The sequence below is a fragment of the Anomaloglossus baeobatrachus genome, chromosome 8 (assembly GCF_048569485.1).
Source record: "Anomaloglossus baeobatrachus isolate aAnoBae1 chromosome 8, aAnoBae1.hap1, whole genome shotgun sequence".
In the NCBI taxonomy this organism is placed as follows: domain Eukaryota; kingdom Metazoa; phylum Chordata; class Amphibia; order Anura; family Aromobatidae; genus Anomaloglossus; species Anomaloglossus baeobatrachus.
The window spans coordinates 256111020-256131608 of NC_134360.1; the positions used below are offsets into that span (position 1 = coordinate 256111020).

Genomic DNA, 20589 nt, shown 5'->3' on the forward strand with positions numbered 1-20589 from the left:
ACATGCCCCCCCTGTGTTAGATTTGGCCCCCAGGCTGCTGCTCATTCTAAAATAAAAAAGCTTTACTTACCCCTGCAGCGTTTCTCCCCGTGTCCCTGCTTCCACTGTGATCAGGCACGCAGAGATCTCAGGCTGCTGTGCCGATCACATGACCGCACCGAGAACCAGGAAGTGAAGGAAGAGAAGCACGGAGGAGACAGGAGGGAGCTCAGCGCTGGAGGAGGACAGGAGGGAGACAGGAGGGAGATCAGCGCTGGAGGAGGACAGGAGGGAGGCAGGAGGGAGCTCAGCGCTGGAGGAGGTAAGGAAAGAGGGTTTTATTTTACTATGGGCAGCAGCTTGGGGCCGATATCTAACACAGGGGACTTGTGCGATCTATAGGGGCCATGGGCAGCACTATGGGGGCGATATCTAACACAGGGGGACTTGTGCGATCTATATAGGGGCCATGGGCAGCACTATGGGGGCGATATCTAACACAGGGGACTTGTGCGATCTATATAGGGGCCATGGGCAGCAGCCTGGGGGCGATATCTAACACAGGGGGACTTGTGCGATCTATAGGGGCCATGGGCAGCAGCCTGGGGGCGATATCTAACACAGGGGGCTTGTGCGATCTATAGGGGCCATGGGCAGCAGCCTGGGGCCGATATCTAACACAGGGGACTTGTGCGATCTATATAGGGGCCATGGGCAGCACTATGGGGGCGATATCTAACACAGGGGGACTTGTGCGATCTATATAGGGGCCATGGGCAGCACTATGGGGGCGATATCTAACACAGGGGGACTTGTGCAATCTATAGGGGCCATAGGCAGCAGCCTGGGGGCGATATCTAACACAGGGGACTTGTGCGATCTATATAGGGGCCATGGGCAGCACTATGGGGGCGATATCTAACACAGGGGGACTTGTGCGATCTATATAGGGGCCATGGGCAGCACTATGGGGGCGATATCTAACACAGGGGGACTTGTGCAATCTATAGGGGCCATAGGCAGCAGCCTGGGGGCGATATCTAACACAGGGGACTTGTGCGATCTATATAGGGGCCATGGGCAGCACTATGGGGGCGATATCTAACACAGGGGGACTTGTGCGATCTATATAGGGGCCATGGGCAGCACTATGGGGGCGATATGTAACACAGGGGGACTTGTGCGATCTATATAGGGGCCATGGGCAGCACTATGGGGGCGATATGTAACACAGGGGGACTTGTGCGATCTATATAGGGGCCATGGGCAGCACTATGGGGGCGATATCTAACACAGGGGGACTTGTGCGATCTATAGGGGCCATGGGCAGCACTATGGGGGCGATATCTAACACAGGGGGACTTGTGCGATCTATATAGGGGCCATGGGCAGCACTATGGGGGCGATATCTAACACAGGGGACTTGTGCGATCTATATAGGGGCCATGGGCAGCACTATGGGGGCGATATCTAACACAGGGGGACTTGTGCGATCTATATAGGGGCCATGGGCAGCACCATGGGGGCGATATCTAACACAGGGGGACTTGTGCGATCTATATAGGGGCCATGGGCAGCACTATGGGGGCGATATCTAACACAGGGGGACTTGTGCGATCTATAGGGGCGATATCTAACACAGGGGGACTTGTGCGATCTATAGGGGCCATGGGCAGCACTATGGGGGCGATATATAACACAGGGGGACTTGTGCGATCTATATAGGGGCCATGGGCAGCACTATGGGGGCGATATCGAACACAGGGGGACTTGTGCGATCTATAGGGGCCATGGGCAGCAGCATGGGGGCGCTATCTAACACAGGGGAACGTGTGCAATCCATAAGAGACCATAGGCAGCACAGGGGAACGTGTGCCATCACAAGGGGGCTATATTCAATATAAGGGGGCCATATCCAGATTAAGGGGGGCTAATTTTAGGATGGGGGGCTATGAGGGACATATACCCTATATGATTTGTTAGAGGGACACTGGCATTATAAGACGGACCCCATTTAACATTAAAAAAAAATAAATTCTCTTTTCCTTCACCAAATTTGGGGGTGCGTCTTATAATCAGGTGCGTCTTATAAAGCGAAAAATACGGTATATATAACAGTGACGTTACACAGACCGTGCCTCTTACCTTTATAACCAGGCGCCCCCTCCGTGCACAGCTTCTCGTCAGTCCATCGCGCTGCGTCGCTCCTCTGCGCAGGGGTACAAGGTATGACTCGCTGTACAGGTCCCCGTCTCTCCTCTGCGCAGGGAACACAAGGTATAATGTGAGGACTCGCTGTACAGGTCCCCGTCTCTCCTCTGCGCAGGGAACACAAGGTATAATGTGAGGACTCGCTGTACAGGTCCCCGTCTCTCCTCTGCGCAGGGATACAAGGTAGGACTCGCTGTACAGGTCCCCGTCGCTCCTCTGCGCAGGGAACACAAGGTATAATGTGAGGACTCGCTGTACAGGTCCCCGTCGCTCCTCTGCGCAGGGAACACAAGGTATAATGTGAGGACACGCTGTACAGGTTTCTGTCGCTCCTCTGCGCAGGGATACAAGGTAGGACTCGCTGTACAGGTTTCCCCGTCTCTCCTCTGCGCAGGGATACAAGGTAGGACTCGCTGTACAGGTTTCCCCGTCTCTCCTCTGCGCAGGGATACAAGGTAGGACTCGCTGTACAGGTTTCCCCGTCTCTCCTCTGCGCAGGGATACAAGGTAGGACTCGCTGTACAGGTTTCCGTCGCTCCTCTGCGCAGGGATACAAGGTAGGACTCGCTGTACAGGTTTCCCTGTCTCTGCAGCTTCTGAAACAGAAACGAAAGTAATGGAAGAAAAGAGGCCAGGAAGGTGCAGCCCGACCTTCAGCCTGACAAGTGGAGATCAGCTATAGATTATACGGCTGGAAACGCGCTGATTGCAGCTCATAAACATGAGGCTGAGAATATGCAACAAACTAGCCAATAAAAACAGAATCAAACACAAACTACATACATTAATTGCACACTGCAGAATATAGAGGCGAGAGGCAGTGTCATGGGTGCATCCGGGCCATTATAGGCGATGGTTATGGGTGTGAACACGACTTTACTAACGCAGCACAGATTTTGCTGACATAAGAGGTGACAAAGTTTATGCATTTTATAACAGGGAAGGGATATTCTTAGCGAGCCAAGACTTGTCCGAGTGTCCTGCTAAGAAGAAAGCAGCCGCATTGCATTACAGACACCTGCTATGTACGGTGCCGATCAGCGGATGTCCCCCGGGGGCTGCATCGTGCACGATGCGATCCCACCCTTCATGTCCAGTTCTGTATGTTATTAATTGTGCACATTATACATGGAGGGTCTTCTTCAGTCTCATCTGCACGAGGGTCTGTAGGTTTTTGCACGTGTGACTGGGGCCGAGATATGGAGGATGTGGTTAAACGACTCGATAACATCATGGTCGCTATGATGGTGCTGCGTGCAGAGCTCCAGAAAACCAAACGCGGGGTTAAGGGAACCTGTCAGGTCCAATATGCACTTTAACCACCAGCAGTTCTGGGTGTATATTGCTAATCCCTGCATCTAGTCGCATACAGAGATCTTTAAAAAAAAGTATTTCTAAAGATCTTTTACAGTATGCTAATGAGCGAGGGGACTAGTCACAAGGGCGTTGCTTCCCCTGGCCAGTCACCCCCATTAGCATGTTAGTACACCTCTGTGGGTCCTTGTGGGTGTGCTAACATGCTAATGAATACGCAGCATCAGAGGATGGGTGCACTCACCTCTCTGCTGCCATTGCCGCCTGATACTGGATTTCGTCTCTGCGCATGATCCCCGGAGTTTGGGTCATGCGCACTATGAAGCCGGGTGTATGTGCTGTGGCTTCAAACTGAAGTAGTGCGCATGACCGAAACTCCGGGGTCAAACGCACTGAGCTGAAATCCAGCGTCGGGCGGCGGAGAGGTGAGAGACATCATCATGTGATGCTGCACATTCAGTGGCATGTTACAGGGGTGTACTAACATGCTAATGGGGGCAACTAGCAAGGGAAGCAGCGCCCAGGGGACTAGTCCCTGCGCTCATTAGCATACGATAAAAGATCTTTATAAATCCTTTCTCTATAGATCTCCTTATCTATACTAGTGTATACAGGGACAGTCAGGCAGGGAATAGTAATATACACCCAGAACTGCTCGTGGCTCTATCTGCATATTGCACCTGACAGGTTCCCTTTAAGCTCAACCCTTCTACAATTTGCCATCTGACATGTATTTTTCAAAGAATCTAAGGATGAAAAATGAGGCCGACATATGGCTGTACCGGTGCCTCCTCTGTAAGACAGTGCGGTAATCTGTGTGGAATCCATGCAAATAATAAATATTCTGCAATTTGTAAAATCCAGATTAAGGCTGTTATTCTGCACTGATTTTTTTCCCCCGTTACATGAAAATAAGGAATGAAATACCCAAACATTTCATCATGATAAGTCCTCAATATCAGATCAGTGGTGATCTAAGCATGTTGACCGATCAGCAGTTATTAAGTAAAGTGGCTGCACGGTGCAGCGCCGGTCAATGTTGCTGGGTCATTCCGTGTCAAGTGGACCAGTGGTCCCCACTCGACCTTCTCTGATTTTGCTGAAAATTTATAAGGATGTACATGTATGTTTGAAAAGAGGTTCTGTAAATTTTTAGGGCCAGATCGCAAATATATTGGGCACTGTTGACCTTTCACTGGAGGCCCCCCCCAAGGCTGCGGCTTCAGCTAAGAGGATTGTGCACACTTTGGCACATAGCCATTAGATTTCTATACTGGCTATGATGCTGAAATTTGGCATACTAGCTCAACTTTTGCTGCTAAACGTGATAAAATTATTACCGGCTATGACAAAACAATATTTCGGCCGCAATTTTGTGTCAAAGTAGCTTGCAAAACGCCTCGCATAAAATTTATGCCAAACTTTGCCCATATAGAACTCAAGACCAAAACCCAATAGGAACTGGTGCTTTACCCTGTACAACAAACATCTTCATGACTGTGCATTGCTGCAATATCACGGTCACAGCATATGTATTTGTGGAAATATTCACACCCACATATGATGAAAAACTTAAAAAAAACGAATTTTACCTATTTTTAGGTCAAATTTCCCAAAAAGGGTCCCCCTAAAATATATTAATTCTGTTATCATTTGAAAGAGCACATTTTTCTCTACAAGGATCATTGGGGTTTTTTTTGGAGTCTCTCCATTTAAGAAAAGAAAAATGCCACTGAACCTGGTGTTATTTATTAATACGCAATGAATGGTAACTGCACCAGAGACGGATCGGCCACGTGATGGACACCGATGCAAAATGGATCTAATTTAGGATTTGGTCCATTTGGTTCCAGTCACGTGCCACCTTATGCCTGATAAAGCGGTGCCACATGCACGGTACAAATCATGGAGCGGGGACAGAGGCTCCAACACTGAAGTGAGCCCGCCCTAATAACGTGAGGTGTACTCCATCGTTCCATAACACAACGCTGGATACACATGCGGGTACAGACACTGCCGAGCTCCTGCCCCTGAGGGTGCACGCTGATCCCAGCGGATGAGCACCTGACCCTGAGGATCATGCCATGTGTGAACCTGCTCCTGCCTGAGGGTGCACTCCTGACCCTGAAGATGGGTGCCTGCCTCTTGAGGGTGCGCTCCTGTCCCCTGAAAGCTCGTTCCTGCAGATGCACGCCCAACCACTGAGGGTGCGCACCTGCCCTCCTGATGGTGTGCTCCTGCCCCTGAGGGCGCGCTTCTGCAGATGCATGCTCAACCACTGAGGGTGCGCTCCTGCCCCTGAGGGCGCGCTTCTGCAGATGCATGCTCAACCACTGAGGGTGCGCTCCTGCCCCTGAGGGCGCGCTCCTGCCCCTGAGGGCGCGCTCCTGCCCCTGAGGGCGCGCTTCTGCAGATGCATGCTCAACCACTGAGGGTGCGCTCCTGTCCCCTGAAGGCTCGTTCCTGCAGATGCATGCCCAGCCACTGAGGGTGCGCTCATACCCCTGCAGATGGGCTCCTACCCCCCTGACGGTGCGCAACACAGCAGAGCTACATGTAGAAGATGCATTTATAAAATTGGTCTCATTTGATGCCCACATAGGCTGTGGCGCCCCCTGATGTGAGGTAAGAGCTCGCCCCTCCATCTTGCCACAGGTTTTACCTTTTTGCTAAGGAGACTGAGAATGATGAATTAACTGCTTACCTGCCAGTGTGCCCAACTCTACACTACAGAGTGCAGGGATCAGCAGTCGTGCACACGGCCGTGTAACGCCCCAGCCCTGCGTGCAATGCCCCATACCTGCAATGCCCCGGCCCTGCAATGCCCCAGCCCTGCAATGCCCCATACCTGCAATGCCCCGGCCCTGTGTGCAATGCCCCGTACCTGCAATGCCCCGGCCCTGCAATGCCCCGGCCCTGCAATGCCCCAGTCCAGCCCTGCAATGCCCCAGTCCAGCCCTGCAATGCCCCATACCTGCAATGCCCCAGTCCAGCCCTGCAATGCCCCATACCTGCAATGCCCCATACCTGCAATGCCCCGGCCCTGCAATGCCCCGTACCTGCCGTCAGGGCCGCCCTCACATGTCATTACTTTCGATATCCCAGCAGTCAGAAACTTGCAGCGCACCGGAAGTGCACACCGGAAGTGCCCGTGCACCGCGGCTTCATTCCCGGTGCAGCGCGGATATCGCTCCCTCGGAAACATCTTGTAACCAGGAAGTGAGGAGAACACTCCCCGCAGCGCTGTCGTGTGGCGGATACTCCGCTGGTTGTATCAAAGAGCGGGAAAGATGAGTGCGCGGAGGAGAGCGGGAAATCCCGGTGAGTGGCGGCTGGAGAGCAGGGCGCTGTCTGTGGACGGGAAAGTGTCACCGGGGAGACAGCGGCGGGGCCGGATACAGGCGGTGGCTACGTCACTGGTGATGGATACGGGGCTGCCGGGAGCGCCTCATGTCGCGCTCATTTTTGCGCCTTTTTCCTTCCATATTAATGGTGTCACTTTCCAGTCCGCGCACGTTATAGACCGGGTGAGGCGGTGACTTACTGTGAAGCCCAATGTCACAGCGCTGCGTATAAAGGGGCGTTTTCATAAAACTTTCACTGTGACGTGATTGTGGGTGTAAGTACACCGGCCTCATCAGGGCTAGAGAGCCCCATAATGGCTGCATTCTGTGCTGTGGGTGTAAGTACACCGGCCTCATCAGGGCTAGAGAGAGCCCCATAATGGCTGCATTCTGTGCTGCGGGTGTAAGTACACCGGCCTCATCAGGGCTAGAGAGAGCCCCATAATGGCTGCATTCTGTGCTGTGGGTGTAAGTACACCGGCCTCATCAGGGCTAGAGAGAGCCCCATAATGGCTGCATTCTGTGCTGTGGGTGTAAGTACACCGGCCTCATCAGGGCTAGAGAGAGCCCCATAATGGCTGCATTCTGTGCTGTGGGTGTAAGTACACCGGCCTCATCAGGGCTAGAGAGCCCCATAATGGCTGCATTCTGTGCTGTGGGTGTAAGTACACCGGCCTCATCAGGGCTAGAGAGAGCCCCATAATGGCTGCATTCTGTGCTGTGGGTGTAAGTACACCGGCCTCATCAGGGCTAGAGAGCCCCATAATGGCTGCATTCTGTGCTGTGGGTGTAAGTACACCGGCCTCATCAGGGCTAGAGAGAGCCCCATAATGGCTGCATTCTGTGCTGTGGGTGTAAGTACACCGGCCTCATCAGGGCTAGAGAGAGCCCCATAGTGGCTGCATTCTGTGCTGTGGGTGTAAGTACACCGGCCTCATCAGGGCTAGAGAGAGCCCCATAATGGCTGCATTCTGTGCTGTGGGTGTAAGTACACCGGCCTCATCAGGGCTAGAGAGCCCCATAGTGGCTGCATTCTGTGCTGTGGGTGTAAGTACACCGGCCTCATCAGGGCTAGAGAGAGCCCCATAATGGCTGCATTGTGTGCTGTGGGTGTAAGTACACCGGCCTCATCAGGGCTAGAGAGAGCCCCATAATGGCTGCATTCTGTGCTGTGGGTGTAAGTACACCGGCCTCATCAGGGCTAGAGAGAGCCCCATAATGGCTGCATTCTGTGCTGTGGGTGTAAGTACACCGGCCTCATCAGGGCTAGAGAGAGCCCCATAATGGCTGCATTCTGTGCTGTGGGTGTAAGTACACCGGCCTCATCAGGGCTAGAGAGAGCCCCATAATGGCTGCATTCTGTGCTGTGGGTGACAGATCTACTCCTCTTCCGTCTACACTCTGCTGTGTGATTGTATACAGGTCACAGCGGTGACTTCACAACTATAGTGCTGTGACCACTGCAGCCAATCACTGAGCGCAACGATGGGACTACAGACCGGGGAGTAAACCTGCTTTGTTTTGTTTTTTTTTTTGTAACTTTTAGTAGCCTAAGGGCTATAAAAATAAAACTGTAGTAATGAAAAAAACAATTTATCCTGACAACGGGGGCTGTAAATTGTTCCGGGGCTTTACTCCAGAACTATTGGGGATTTATGTGTGCAAAATAACAAATGGGTCTGTGGCTGTCAGATGTAGCCGAGACCCTGCAGAGAAGACAGGAGGGTTTATTACCGCTTCTGTCTCCTGTTGCCGGCTATACAGAGTTCAGTCAGTGTTATGTAGGCTATCTGCCAACAGTGATTTTTTTTTTTTCTTTCAGCACAAAAAAAGCTGTTTTGTTTTTTTTGTCCTGCTTTTTTTTTTTTTTTTTCATTTTTTGCGCTTTATTTTTTCATGCTTCTTTTTATCTATTGAGATGGGGGGGGAAAAGCAGAAACAATTGACACACTGCTTCTTTTTTCAGCGACAAAAAAGCAAGGAAAAAGAAGCAGCGTGTGCACAGCGAGTCAGGATTCTCAGACTTTGCTGGGATGATTTATCCTTGCTTTTTATCAATAAAAAAAAAGCAAGGAAAAAAGCCCTGTGGGCACAAGGCCGTAGTGTAAAGAAACATCTGCAGTCAGCGCTTCCGTATAACTCGGCGATCCCATGATCACAGGGTGTGTGCCGCTATAGCAGAGCTGGGTCAGCGACTTACTTCATTGTACTGGGCACTTTGCTCCTGTAACTGGGGCTCTTATGGATTCCCAAGTTACTGTGGGGAAAATTTTTTTTACAAAAAGGAGGGAAAGACGCTTCCCCAGAGATCCTTTATAGTCTCTTGGAGGATAAAGTATGTAAAAACAGTAAATTAAAAAATAAAATTTATATTTCTTTTATGTAATATTTTAATATATCGTAGGTGATAGATCGAGATATACCGTATATCTATCAGCTGTAAAAATAAAATAAAGTCCCAATCTAAAAATAAACTAAAAAAGTAAAAAAAAAAACCACAACCGTACCTCTGCTATGAAGAGTTCAATGAAAAAGTTATTTAGTGTGAAATATAAGCAACAATAAACTAAACCAAAATGTATTATTTTTATAGGTGTATTATTTCTATAAAATATATAAATAAAAAGTATATATCGTGTCCCTTATAAGAGAGAGCCTCATGCATCCGCATCAGTAAAAAAAAAAGTTATGGCTGCTGAAAAGCAGGGACAAAAAATGGAGCGGTCAGCAGATGAAGTGTTCAGTTTGTGCTCCTTTTTCCTTTTTTTTTATTTTTTTTTATAACACTCCTGCACCTTCATTATTAACTTCTATTTTTTTCCCGCCATTAGGTTCCAGAAATAGTGGCCTTTTTATTTTGTGGTCTTTTTTTATGGTTTTAGCAAGTGGCCGTGGCTTACAGTGCGATAATGCAAAGCGCCCAAAAGACCCCTTTTGAAGACCATCAAAATTAGCACTAAATATAAAAGGCTCGTGTGTCTGGATTAAAAAAAATAAATAAAATAAAAATGTATATATACTGTATATCACAATCCCAATGAAATACATTTAATTCAGTGGTTATAACATGAATACATATGGAAAAGTTCACGGGGTATGAATACTTTTGCATGGCACTGTATATTTATAGAAAAAAGGCAGCATGTCTTCAGTGGGCTGTAGCCACCACGCTACTCCGTTTAGCTTAGTGTCGTGTCGGAGGCAGACGCAGGTCTGAGCCCCCGGCCTGTCTCCACCTGGGCTGTTTTCTTCTAGTTTATGTTGACCACTTATTAAAGGGATCCTGTCACCAGATTTGTCCCCTATAAGCTGCGGCCACCACCAGTGATCCCTTATATACAGCATTCCAGAATACTGTATATAAGAGCCCGGGACGCTGTGTATAATGTAAAAAAGACAATTATACTCGCCTAGGGGGGCGGTCCGGTCCAGTGCAATCTCTGCCCTCCTTTTACCCAGTCCAGTATGGATGACTTGTTCTACGTCATCCACACGGGCCTCCATTGCGGTCCTGCGCAGGCGCACTTCTCCCTGCCCTGCTGTGGGCAGATCAAAGTACTCTATGCGCAGGCGCGAGGAAAGGGTAAAGACCGCCTGTGCATGTAGGGCAGCTCAAAGTGCGCCTGCGCAGCACCGCAATGATGGACTGTGTGGATGACATAGGGCGCGTCATCCACACGGGCCTCAGAAGAAGGACGGCGATTGCCGCAGAGAGGAGGCTCTGGACCGGAGAGCAGCGACATCCATTGGACTGCCCCGCAGGTGAGTATTAGAAGTGATTTTTACATTATACACAGCGGCCTGGGCTCTTATATACAATATGCTGGAATGCCGTATATAGGGATCACTGGTGACAGATTCCCTTTAATGTAATTCCAACAAAAAGACAGGAAAAAAGGCAATGAAATGACTGACACGTGATGACGAGCGGACACCCGTGAGCTCAGTCTCGTGACATCTGCCCCAATGATGATATGAAACCGCTGCTTCCTGTTTTCTATTCTTTTCTATATATATTGCGATCGCTGAGTATACACAAGAAAGCAGGAATGGTCCAGCCCTCTGCCCTCTCTGCTGGGTACACTGCGGCTGCTGGCTTCAGGCTGGGTATTTGTACTGGGTACACTGTGGCTGCTGGCTTCAGGCCGGGTATTTGTGCTGGGTACACTGCGGCTGCTGGCTTCAGGCTGGGTATTTGTACTGGGCACACTGTGGCTGCTGGCTTCAGGCCGGGTATTTGTGCTGGGTACACTGTGGCTGCTGGCTTCAGGCTGGGTATTTGTACTGGGCACACTGTGGCTGCTGGCTTCAGGCTGGGTATTTGTGCTGGGTACACTGTGGCCGCTGGCTTCAGGCTGGGTATTTGTACTGGGCACACTGTGGCTGCTGGCTTCAGGCTGGGTATTTGTGCTGGGTACACTGCGGCTGCTGGCTTCAGGCTGGGTATTTGTGCTGGGTACACTGCGGCTGCTGGCTTCAGGCCGGGTATTTGTACTGGGTACACTGCGGCTGCTGGCTTCAGGCCGGGTATTTGTACTGGGTACACTGTGGCCGCTGGCTTCAGGCTGGGTATTTGTGCTGGGTACACTGTGGCTGCTGGCTTCAGGCTGGGTATTTGTGCTGGGTACACTGCGGCTGCTGGCTTCAGGCTGGGTATTTGTGCTGGGTACACTGTGGCTGCTGGCTTCAGGCTGGGTATTTGTGCTGGGTACACTGTGGCTGCTGGCTTCAGGCTGGGTATTTGTGCTGGGTACACTGCGGCTGCTGGCTTCAGGCTGGGTATTTGTACTGGGTACACTGTGGCTGCTGGCTTCAGGCTGGGTATTTGTGCTGGGTACACTGCGGCCGCTGGCTTCAGGCTGGGTATTTGTACTGGGTACACTGTGGCTGCTGGCTTCAGGCCGGGTATTTGTACTGGGTACACTGTGGCTGCTGGCTTCAGGCTGGGTATTTGTGCTGGGTACACTGTGGCTGCTGGCTTCAGGCCGGGTATTTGTGCTGGGTACACTGTGGCTGCTGGCTTCAGGCTGGGTATTTGTGCTGGGTACACTGTGGCTGCTGGCTTCAGGCTGGGTATTTGTACTGGGTACACTGTGGCTGCTGGCTTCAGGCCGGGTATTTGTACTGGGTACACTGTGGCTGCTGGCTTCAGGCTGGGTATTTGTGCTGGGTACACTGTGGCTGCTGGCTTCAGGCTGGGTATTTGTGCTGGGTACACTGTGGCTGCTGGCTTCAGGCCGGGTATTTGTACTGGGTACACTGTGGCTGCTGGCTTCAGGCCGGGTATTTGTGCTGGGTACACTGTGGCTGCTGGCTTCAGGCCGGGTATTTGTGCTGGGTACACTGTGGCTGCCGGCTTCAGGCTGGGTATTTGTGCTGGGTACACTGTGGCTGCTGGCTTCAGGCCGGGTATTTGTGCTGGGTACACTGCGGCTGCTGGCTTCAGGCCGGGTATTTGTGCTGGGTACACTGTGGCTGCTGGCTTCAGGCTGGGTATTTGTGCTGGGCACACTGTGGCTGCTGGCTTCAGGCTGGGTATTTGTGCTGGGTACACTGCGGCTGCTGGCTTCAGGCTGGGTATTTGTACTGGGTACACTGTGGCTGCTGGCTTCAGGCTGGGTATTTGTACTGGGTACACTGTTGCTGCTGGCTTCAGGCCGGGTATTTGTACTGGGTACACTGTGGCTGCTGGCTTCAGGCTGGGTATTTGTGCTGGGTACACTGTGGCTGCTGGCTTCAGGCCGGGTATTTGTACTGGGTACACTGTGGCCGCTGGCTTCAGGCTGGGTATTTGTGCTGGGCACACTGTGGCTGCTGGCTTCAGGCCGGGTATTTGTGCTGGGTACACTGTGGCTGCTGGCTTCAGGCTGGGTATTTGTACTGGGTACACTGTGGCTGCTGGCTTCAGGCCGGGTATTTGTGCTGGGTACACTGTGGCTGCTGGCTTCAGGCTGGGTATTTGTGCTGGGTACACTGTGGCTGCTGGCTTCAGGCTGGGTATTTGTGCTGGGTACACTGTGGCTGCTGGCTTCAGGCTGGGTATTTGTACTGGGTACACTGTGGCTGCTGGCTTCAGGCTGGGTATTTGTGCTGGGTACACTGTGGCTGCTGGCTTCAGGCTGGGTATTTGTGCTGGGTACACTGTGGCTGCTGGCTTCAGGCCGGGTATTTGTACTGGGTACACTGTGGCCGCTGGCTTCAGGCTGGGTATTTGTGCTGGGTACACTGCGGCTGCTGGCTTCAGGCCGGGTATTTGTACTGGGTACACTGTGGCTGCTGGCTTCAGGCCGGGTATTTGTGCTGGGTACACTGTGGCTGCTGGCTTCAGGCTGGGTATTTGTGCTGGGTACACTGTGGCTGCTGGCTTCAGGCCGGGTATTTGTGCTGGGTACACTGTGGCTGCTGGCTTCAGGCTGGGTATTTGTGCTGGGTACACTGTGGCTGCTGGCTTCAGGCTGGGTATTTGTGCTGGGTACACTGTGGCTGCTGGCTTCAGGCCGGGTATTTGTACTGGGTACACTGTGGCCGCTGGCTTCAGGCTGGGTATTTGTGCTGGGTACACTGTGGCTGCTGGCTTCAGGCTGGGTATTTGTGCTGGGTACACTGTGGCTGCTGGCTTCAGGCCGGGTATTTGTACTGGGTACACTGTGGCTGCTGGCTTCAGGCTGGGTATTTGTACTGGGTACACTGTGGCTGCTGGCTTCAGGCTGGGTATTTGTGCTGGGTACACTGTGGCTGCTGGCTTCAGGCTGGGTATTTGTGCTGGGTACACTGCGGCTGCTGGCTTCAGGCCGGGTATTTGTGCTGGGTACACTGTGGCTGCTGGCTTCAGGCCGGGTATTTGTACTGGGTACACTGTGGCTGCTGGCTTCAGGCTGGGTATTTGTACTGGGTACTCTGTGGCTGCCGGCTTCAGGCTGGGTATTTGTGCTGGGTACACTGCGGCTGCTGGCTTCAGGCCGGGTATTTGTGCTGGGTACACTGTGGCTGCTGGCTTCAGGCTGGGTATTTGTGCTGGGTACACTGCGGCTGCTGGCTTCAGGCTGGGTATTTGTGCTGGGTACACTGTGGCTGCTGGCTTCAGGCTGGGTATTTGTACTGGGTACACTGTGGCTGCTGGCTTCAGGCTGGGTATTTGTGCTGGGTACACTGTGGCTGCTGGCTTCAGGCTGGGTATTTGTGCTGGGTACACTGTGGCTGCTGGCTTCAGGCCGGGTATTTGTGCTGGGTACACTGTGGCCGCTGGCTTCAGGCTGGGTATTTGTGCTGGGTACACTGCGGCTGCTGGCTTCAGGCTGGGTATTTGTGCTGGGTACACTGCGGCTGCTGGCTTCAGGCTGGGTATTTGTGCTGGGTACACTGCGGCTGCTGGCTTCAGGCCGGGTATTTGTACTGGGTACACTGTGGCTGCTGGCTTCAGGCCGGGTATTTGTACTGGGTACACTGTGGCTGCTGGCTTCAGGCCGGGTATTTGTGCTGGGTACACTGTGGCTGCTGGCTTCAGGCTGGGTATTTGTGCTGGGTACACTGTGGCTGCTGGCTTCAGGCTGCGTATTTGTGCTGGGTACACTGCGGCTGCTGGCTTCAGGCTGGGTATTTGTGCTGGGTACACTGTGGCTGCCGGCTTCAGGCTGGGTATTTGTGCTGGGTACACTGTGGCTGCTGGCTTCAGGCCGGGTATTTGTGCTGGGTACACTGTGGCTGCTGGCTTCAGGCCGGGTATTTGTACTGGGTACACTGCGGCTGCTGGCTTCAGGCTGGGTATTTGTGCTGGGTACACTGTGGCTGCTGGCTTCAGGCTGGGTATTTGTGCTGGGTACACTGTGGCTGCTGGCTTCAGGCCGGGTATTTGTGCTGGGTACACTGTGGCTGCTGGCTTCAGGCCGGGTATTTGTACTGGGTACTCTGTGGCCGCTGGCTTCAGGCCGGGTATTTGTACTGGGCACACTGTGGCTGCTGGCTTCAGGCTGGGTATTTGTACTGGGTACTCTGTGGCTGCTGGCTTCAGGCTGGGTATTTGTACTGGGTACTCTGTGGCTGCTGGCTTCAGGCCGGGTATTTGTACTGGGTACACTGTGGCCGCTGGCTTCAGGCTGGGTATTTGTACTGGGTACACTGTGGCTGCTGGCTTCAGGCTGGGTATTTGTACTGGGTACACTGTGGCTGCCGGCTTCAGGCTGGGTATTTGTACTGGGTACACTGTGGCTGCCGGCTTCAGGCTGGGTATTTGTGCTGGGTACACTGTGGCTGCTGGCTTCAGGCTGGGTATTTGTGCTGGGTACACTGTGGCTGCTGGCTTCAGGCCGGGTATTTGTGCTGGGTACACTGTGGCTGCCGGCTTCAGGCTGGGTATTTGTGCTGGGTACACTGTGGCTGCTGGCTTCAGGCTGGGTATTTGTGCTGGGTACACTGTGGCTGCTGGCTTCAGGCTGGGTATTTGTGCTGGGTACACTGTGGCTGCTGGCTTCAGGCTGGGTATTTGTACTGGGTACACTGTGGCTGCCGGCTTCAGGCCGGGTATTTGTGCTGGGTACACTGTGGCTGCTGGCTTCAGGCTGGGTATTTGTGCTGGGTACACTGTGGCTGCTGGCTTCAGGCTGGGTATTTGTACTGGGTACACTGTGGCTGCTGGCTTCAGGCTGGGTATTTGTGCTGGGTACACTGTGGCTGCTGGCTTCAGGCTGGGTATTTGTGCTGGGTACACTGTGGCTGCTGGCTTCAGGCTGGGTATTTGTGATGGGCACACTGTGGCTGCTGGCTTCAGGCTGGGTATTTGTGCTGGGTACACTGTGGCTGCTGGCTTCAGGCTGGGTATTTGTGATGGGCACACTGTGGCTGCTGGCTTCAGGCTGGGTATTTGTGATGGGCACACTGTGGCTGCTGGCTTCAGGCTGGGTATTTGTGCTGGGTACACTGCGGCTGCTGGCTTCAGGCTGGGTATTTGTACTGGGTACTCTGTGGCCGCTGGCTTCAGGCCGGGTATTTGTACTGGGTACACTGTGGCTGCTGGCTTCAGGCTGGGTATTTGTGCTGGGTACACTGTGGCCGCTGGCTTCAGGCTGGGTATTTGTGCTGGGTACACTGTGGCTGCTGGCTTCAGGCTGGGTATTTGTGCTGGGTACACTGTGGCTGCTGGCTTCAGGCTGGGTATTTGTGATGGGTACACTGTGGCTGCTGGCTTCAGGCTGGGTATTTGTGCTGGGCACACTGTGGCCGCTGGCTTCAGGCTGGGTATTTGTACTGGGTACACTGTGGCTGCTGGCTTCAGGCTGGGTATTTGTGCTGGGTACACTGTGGCTGCTGGCTTCAGGCTGGGTATTTGTGCTGGGCACACTGTGGCTGCTGGCTTCAGGCCGGGTATTTGTACTGGGTACACTGTGGCTGCTGGCTTCAGGCTGGGTATTTGTGCTGGGTACACTGCGGCCGCTGGCTTCAGGCTGGGTATTTGTACTGGGTACACTGTGGCTGCCGGCTTCAGGCCGGGTATTTGTGCTGGGCACACTGTGGCTGCTGGCTTCAGGCTGGGTATTTGTGCTGGGTACACTGCGGCTGCCGGCTTCAGGCTGGGTATTTGTGCTGGGTACACTGCGGCTGCTGGCTTCAGGCCGGGTATTTGTGCTGGGCACACTGTGGCTGCTGGCTTCAGGCCGGGTATTTGTACTGGGTACACTGTGGCTGCTGGCTTCAGGCTGGGTATTTGTGCTGGGTACACTGTGGCTGCTGGCTTCAGGCCGGGTATTTGTACTGGGTACACTGTGGCTGCTGGCTTCAGGCTGGGTATTTGTGCTGGGTACACTGTGGCTGCTGGCTTCAGGCTGGGTATTTGTACTGGGTACACTGTGGCTGCTGGCTTCAGGCTGGGTATTTGTGCTGGGTACACTGCGGCCGCTGGCTTCAGGCTGGGTATTTGTGCTGGGTACTCTGTGGCTGCTGGCTTCAGGCCGGGTATTTGTACTGGGTACTCTGTGGCCGCTGGCTTCAGGCCGGGTATTTGTACTGGGCACACTGCGGCTGCCGGCTTCAGGCTCGGTACAGTATTTTTCTACATAAGGCTTTGTGCGCGCGGATGGGGCTTTGTGCGCGCGGATGGGGCTTTGTGCGCGCGGATGGGGCTTTGTGCGCGCGGATGGGGCTTTGTGCGCGCGGATGGGGCTTTGTGCGCGCGGATGGGGCTTTGTGCGCGCGGATGGTGCTGCAGATGTTCCACAACAGATATTGGCGTCTTCTCTGCATAGTTTGGATAAGATCCGATTCATCTCATGACTGGTGCTACAATGTCTTCTGAAAATCCGCTGTGACCCGGCTCTAAACCTCCTCACCGAGCGTTCTACAGAGCGGCCTGGGCTTTTATATACAGTATTCTGGAATGCTGTATATAATGGATCACTGGATGTGGCCGCAAGTTATAGGGGACAAATCTGGTTTCCTTTAATATTACTGAAGCTATCCGGGAAGATTGGACAGTGCCACATCGTCTTCTAGGAAACCTTAGACTTTAACCATAAGGCTAATTATTTCCCAATACAAAATTTTATTAGATATATAAATAACACAAACAAGTGATTGTCGCACCAAGGACTGGACATTTGTAGATAGTGGAGGAACCAATTTGTCCCAGAATATTAATGAGGCATATCGTACATCCTGTACTCCTTGGCCCCGGATACCATGGATAAGGTAAGAATGCGTATATATGTAAACAAATTGATAAATACTGTGACACAGATAAGGACAAAGCGACCTAATAACCAAATACATAGGACTTATGACTGTAAAAATCTATCCAATCAGGTACAATTTCACAGAAGATAAAGAGCTACGCAAGTATGGTTGGCACGGTTACAGTCCATCAATGATGCAGATGTCGCATATCCAAGTGAATCCACCATGTGGAACAGTAACCATCTACAGTGCTGGCCGAAAGTATTGGCACCCCTGCAATTCTGTCAGAGAATACTCAGCTTCTTCCTGAAAATGGTTGCAATCACAAATTCTTTTGTATTATCTTCATTTAATTTGTCTTCAATGAAAAAATAAAAAAAAAATTGTGATAAAGCCAAATTGGATATAATTCCACACCAAACATAAAAAAGGGGGTGGACAAAAGTATTGGCACTGTGTGAATAATCCTGTGCTGCTTCTGTAATTTGTGTAATAACAGCCCCTGTAACTTACCTGTGGCACCTAACAGATGTTGGCAATAATAAATCACACTTGCAGCAGGTGACATGGATTAAAGTTGACGCAACCTCTGTCCTGTGTCCTTGTGTGCACCACATTGAGCATGGAGAAAAGAAAGAAGACCAAAGAACTGTCTGAGGACTTGAGAATCCAGATTGTGAGGAAGCATGAGCAATCTCAAGGCTTCAAGTCCATCTCCAAACACCTGAAAGTTCCTGTGTCTACGGTGCGCAGTGTCATCAAGAAGTGTAAAGCCCATGGCACTGTGGCTAACCTCCCTAGATGTGGAAGTAAAAGAAAAATTGCCGACAGATTTCAACGCAAGATTGTGCGGATGGTGGATAAAGAACCTCGACTAACATCCAAACAAGTTCAAGCTGCCCTGCAGTCCGAGGGTACAACAGTGTCAACCCGTACAATCCGTCGGCGTCTGAATGAAAAGGGACTGTATGGTAGGATGCCCAGGAAGACCCCACTTCTTACCCCGAGACATAAAAAATCCAGGCTGGAGTTTGCCAAAACTTACCTGAGAAAGCCTAAAATGTTTTGGAAGAATGTTCTCTGGTCAGATGAGACAAAAGTAGAGCATTTTGGGAAAAGCCATCAACATAGAGTTTACAGGAAAAAAAAGAGGCATTCAAAGAAAAGAACACGGTCCCTACAGTCAAACATGGCGGAAGTTTCCTTATGTTTTGGCGTTGCTTTGCTGCCTCTGGCACTGGACTGCTTGACCGTGTGCATGGCATTATGAAGTCTGAAGACTACCAACAAATTTTGCACCATAATGTAGGGCCCAGTGTGAGAAAGCTGGGTCTCCCTCAGAGGTCATGGGTCTTCCAGCATGAAAATAACCCAAAACACACTTCAAAAAGCACTAGAAAATGGTTTTATAGAAAGCACTGGCGACTACTAAAGTGGCCAGCAATGAGTCCAGACCTGAACCCCATAGAACACCTGTGGAGAGATCTCACAATGGCAGTTTGGAGAAGGCCCCTTCACATCTCAGGGACCTGGAGCAGTTTGCCATAGAAGAATGGTCTAAAAACCAGCAGAGCATTGTAAGAAACTCATTGATGGAACCGGAAGCGGTTGTGCGCAGTTATTTTGGCTAAAGGTTGTGCAACCAAGTATTAGGCTAAGGGTGCCAATACTTTTGTCTGGCTCATTTTTGGAGTTTTGTGTGAAATGATCAATGATTTGATTTTTATTTCATTCTCTTTTGTGTTTTTTTTTTTTTCATTGCAAGCAAAATAAATGAAGATAATACCAAAGAATCTGTGATTGCAATCATTTACAGGAAGAAACTGAGTATTATCTGACAGAATTGCAGGGGAGCCAATACTTTTGTCCAGCACTGTATAATGGATGAAGTATGTCTCTGCCTCCACGTGTTTCCCCAAGTGACCGGGGGTCACATCATTCAGGATCTCCACACCCCCGCTGATCCTGATGGGGATTGTGACATGGATTTGCATGTCTGAGATCACTTTGTTTGGCCTCCTGAAGAACCATTCCCTTGGGGAAACGCGTGGAGGCAGAGACATGCGTCATCCATTATAGATGGTTATTAATATTCTGGGACAAATTGGTTCCTCCACTATCTAAAAATGTCCAGTCCTTGGTGCGACAATCGCTTGTTTGAGTTATTTATATATCTAATAAAAATTTTTATTGGGAAATAATTAGCCTTATGTTTATAGAACAATTCCCTAGACCTTGAGTCATAAATGAATAGAGCCTTATGCGGGCGTCACACGAGACGATCTATCATGCGATGCGTCATCGGGGTCGCGGTTTTCGTGACGCGCATCATTTACAACGTCGTCCCGTGTGACACCTACGAGCGAGGCAGAACGTTTGCAAATCGTATATCGTTGACACGTCGCTCATTTTTAAAAAGTCGTTTAACTTCTTTGCACCGGTTGCTCATCGTTCCCGGGGCAGCACACATCGCACCGCGTGACACCCCGGGAACGATGAACACAGCTTATCTGTGTCCTGTGGCTCCCGCCGGCAATGTGGAAGGAAGGAGGTGGGCGGGATGTTTACGTCCCGCTCATCTCCGCCCCTCCGCTTCTATTGGCCGGCCGCTGTGTGATGTCGCTGTGACGCCGAACTCCCCTCCCCCTTCAGGAAGTGGATGTTCACCGCCCACAGCGAGGTCGCTCAGCAGGTAAGTGCGTGTGACGGGGGGTTAACGACTTTGTGTGCCACGGGCAACTAATTGCCCACGACGCACAAACAACGGGGGCGGGCACGATCGATCGTGAAATCGCACGATAGATCGTACCGTGTGACGCCCGCGTTAGACTTTAACCCTTTATCTATAGAAAAGGGAAAGGCTACACACATTCAGAGGCGCACATCCGGATTATATGAAAAAAATATCAAAATTTTATTGAATCCATGAAAACACCAGCATAAGCTGATTGCTAGGATACCCGGATTAGGGTTATGTGTATTGTGTATTATGCCTTATTGGGCCTGAGTATATTATTATGGGATTAGGGTTTTCATGAAAAATTACAGTATTAATTAATTGTTGAGGTTGATGAGTCTC

The 20589-nt window shown here is 51.4% G+C and overlaps 2 protein-coding genes across 6 annotated transcripts in view; one reads left to right on the forward strand and one right to left on the reverse strand.

Annotated features, from left to right (window-relative positions):
- Window positions 1-6660, reverse strand: part of LOC142249021 (uncharacterized) — a 21577-nt gene extending 14917 nt beyond the window's left edge. Inside the window, exons 1-2 of one of the 4 annotated variants that reach the window (XM_075320575.1) lie at window positions 6564-6649; window positions 2125-2238 (exon numbers count right to left, since the gene is read on the reverse strand). The gene's annotated coding sequence lies outside the window, so the exon portion shown is untranslated. Of the gene's footprint in view, window positions 1-2124; window positions 2239-6208; window positions 6277-6531 lie in introns of those variants that run through there. The other 3 variants (XM_075320576.1, XM_075320577.1, XM_075320578.1) reach the window with 3 other exon arrangements.
- A 56-nt stretch (window positions 6661-6716) lies between these two features.
- LOC142249547 (uncharacterized) overlaps window positions 6717-20589 on the forward strand; it is a 96253-nt gene continuing 82380 nt past the window's right edge. For both annotated transcript variants that reach the window (XM_075321216.1, XM_075321217.1), the window contains exon 1: window positions 6717-6825. In XM_075321216.1, the coding sequence (XP_075177331.1) occupies window positions 6795-6825 (31 nt within the window). In that variant the 5' untranslated portion in view covers window positions 6717-6794. The remainder of the gene's footprint in view (window positions 6826-20589) is intronic.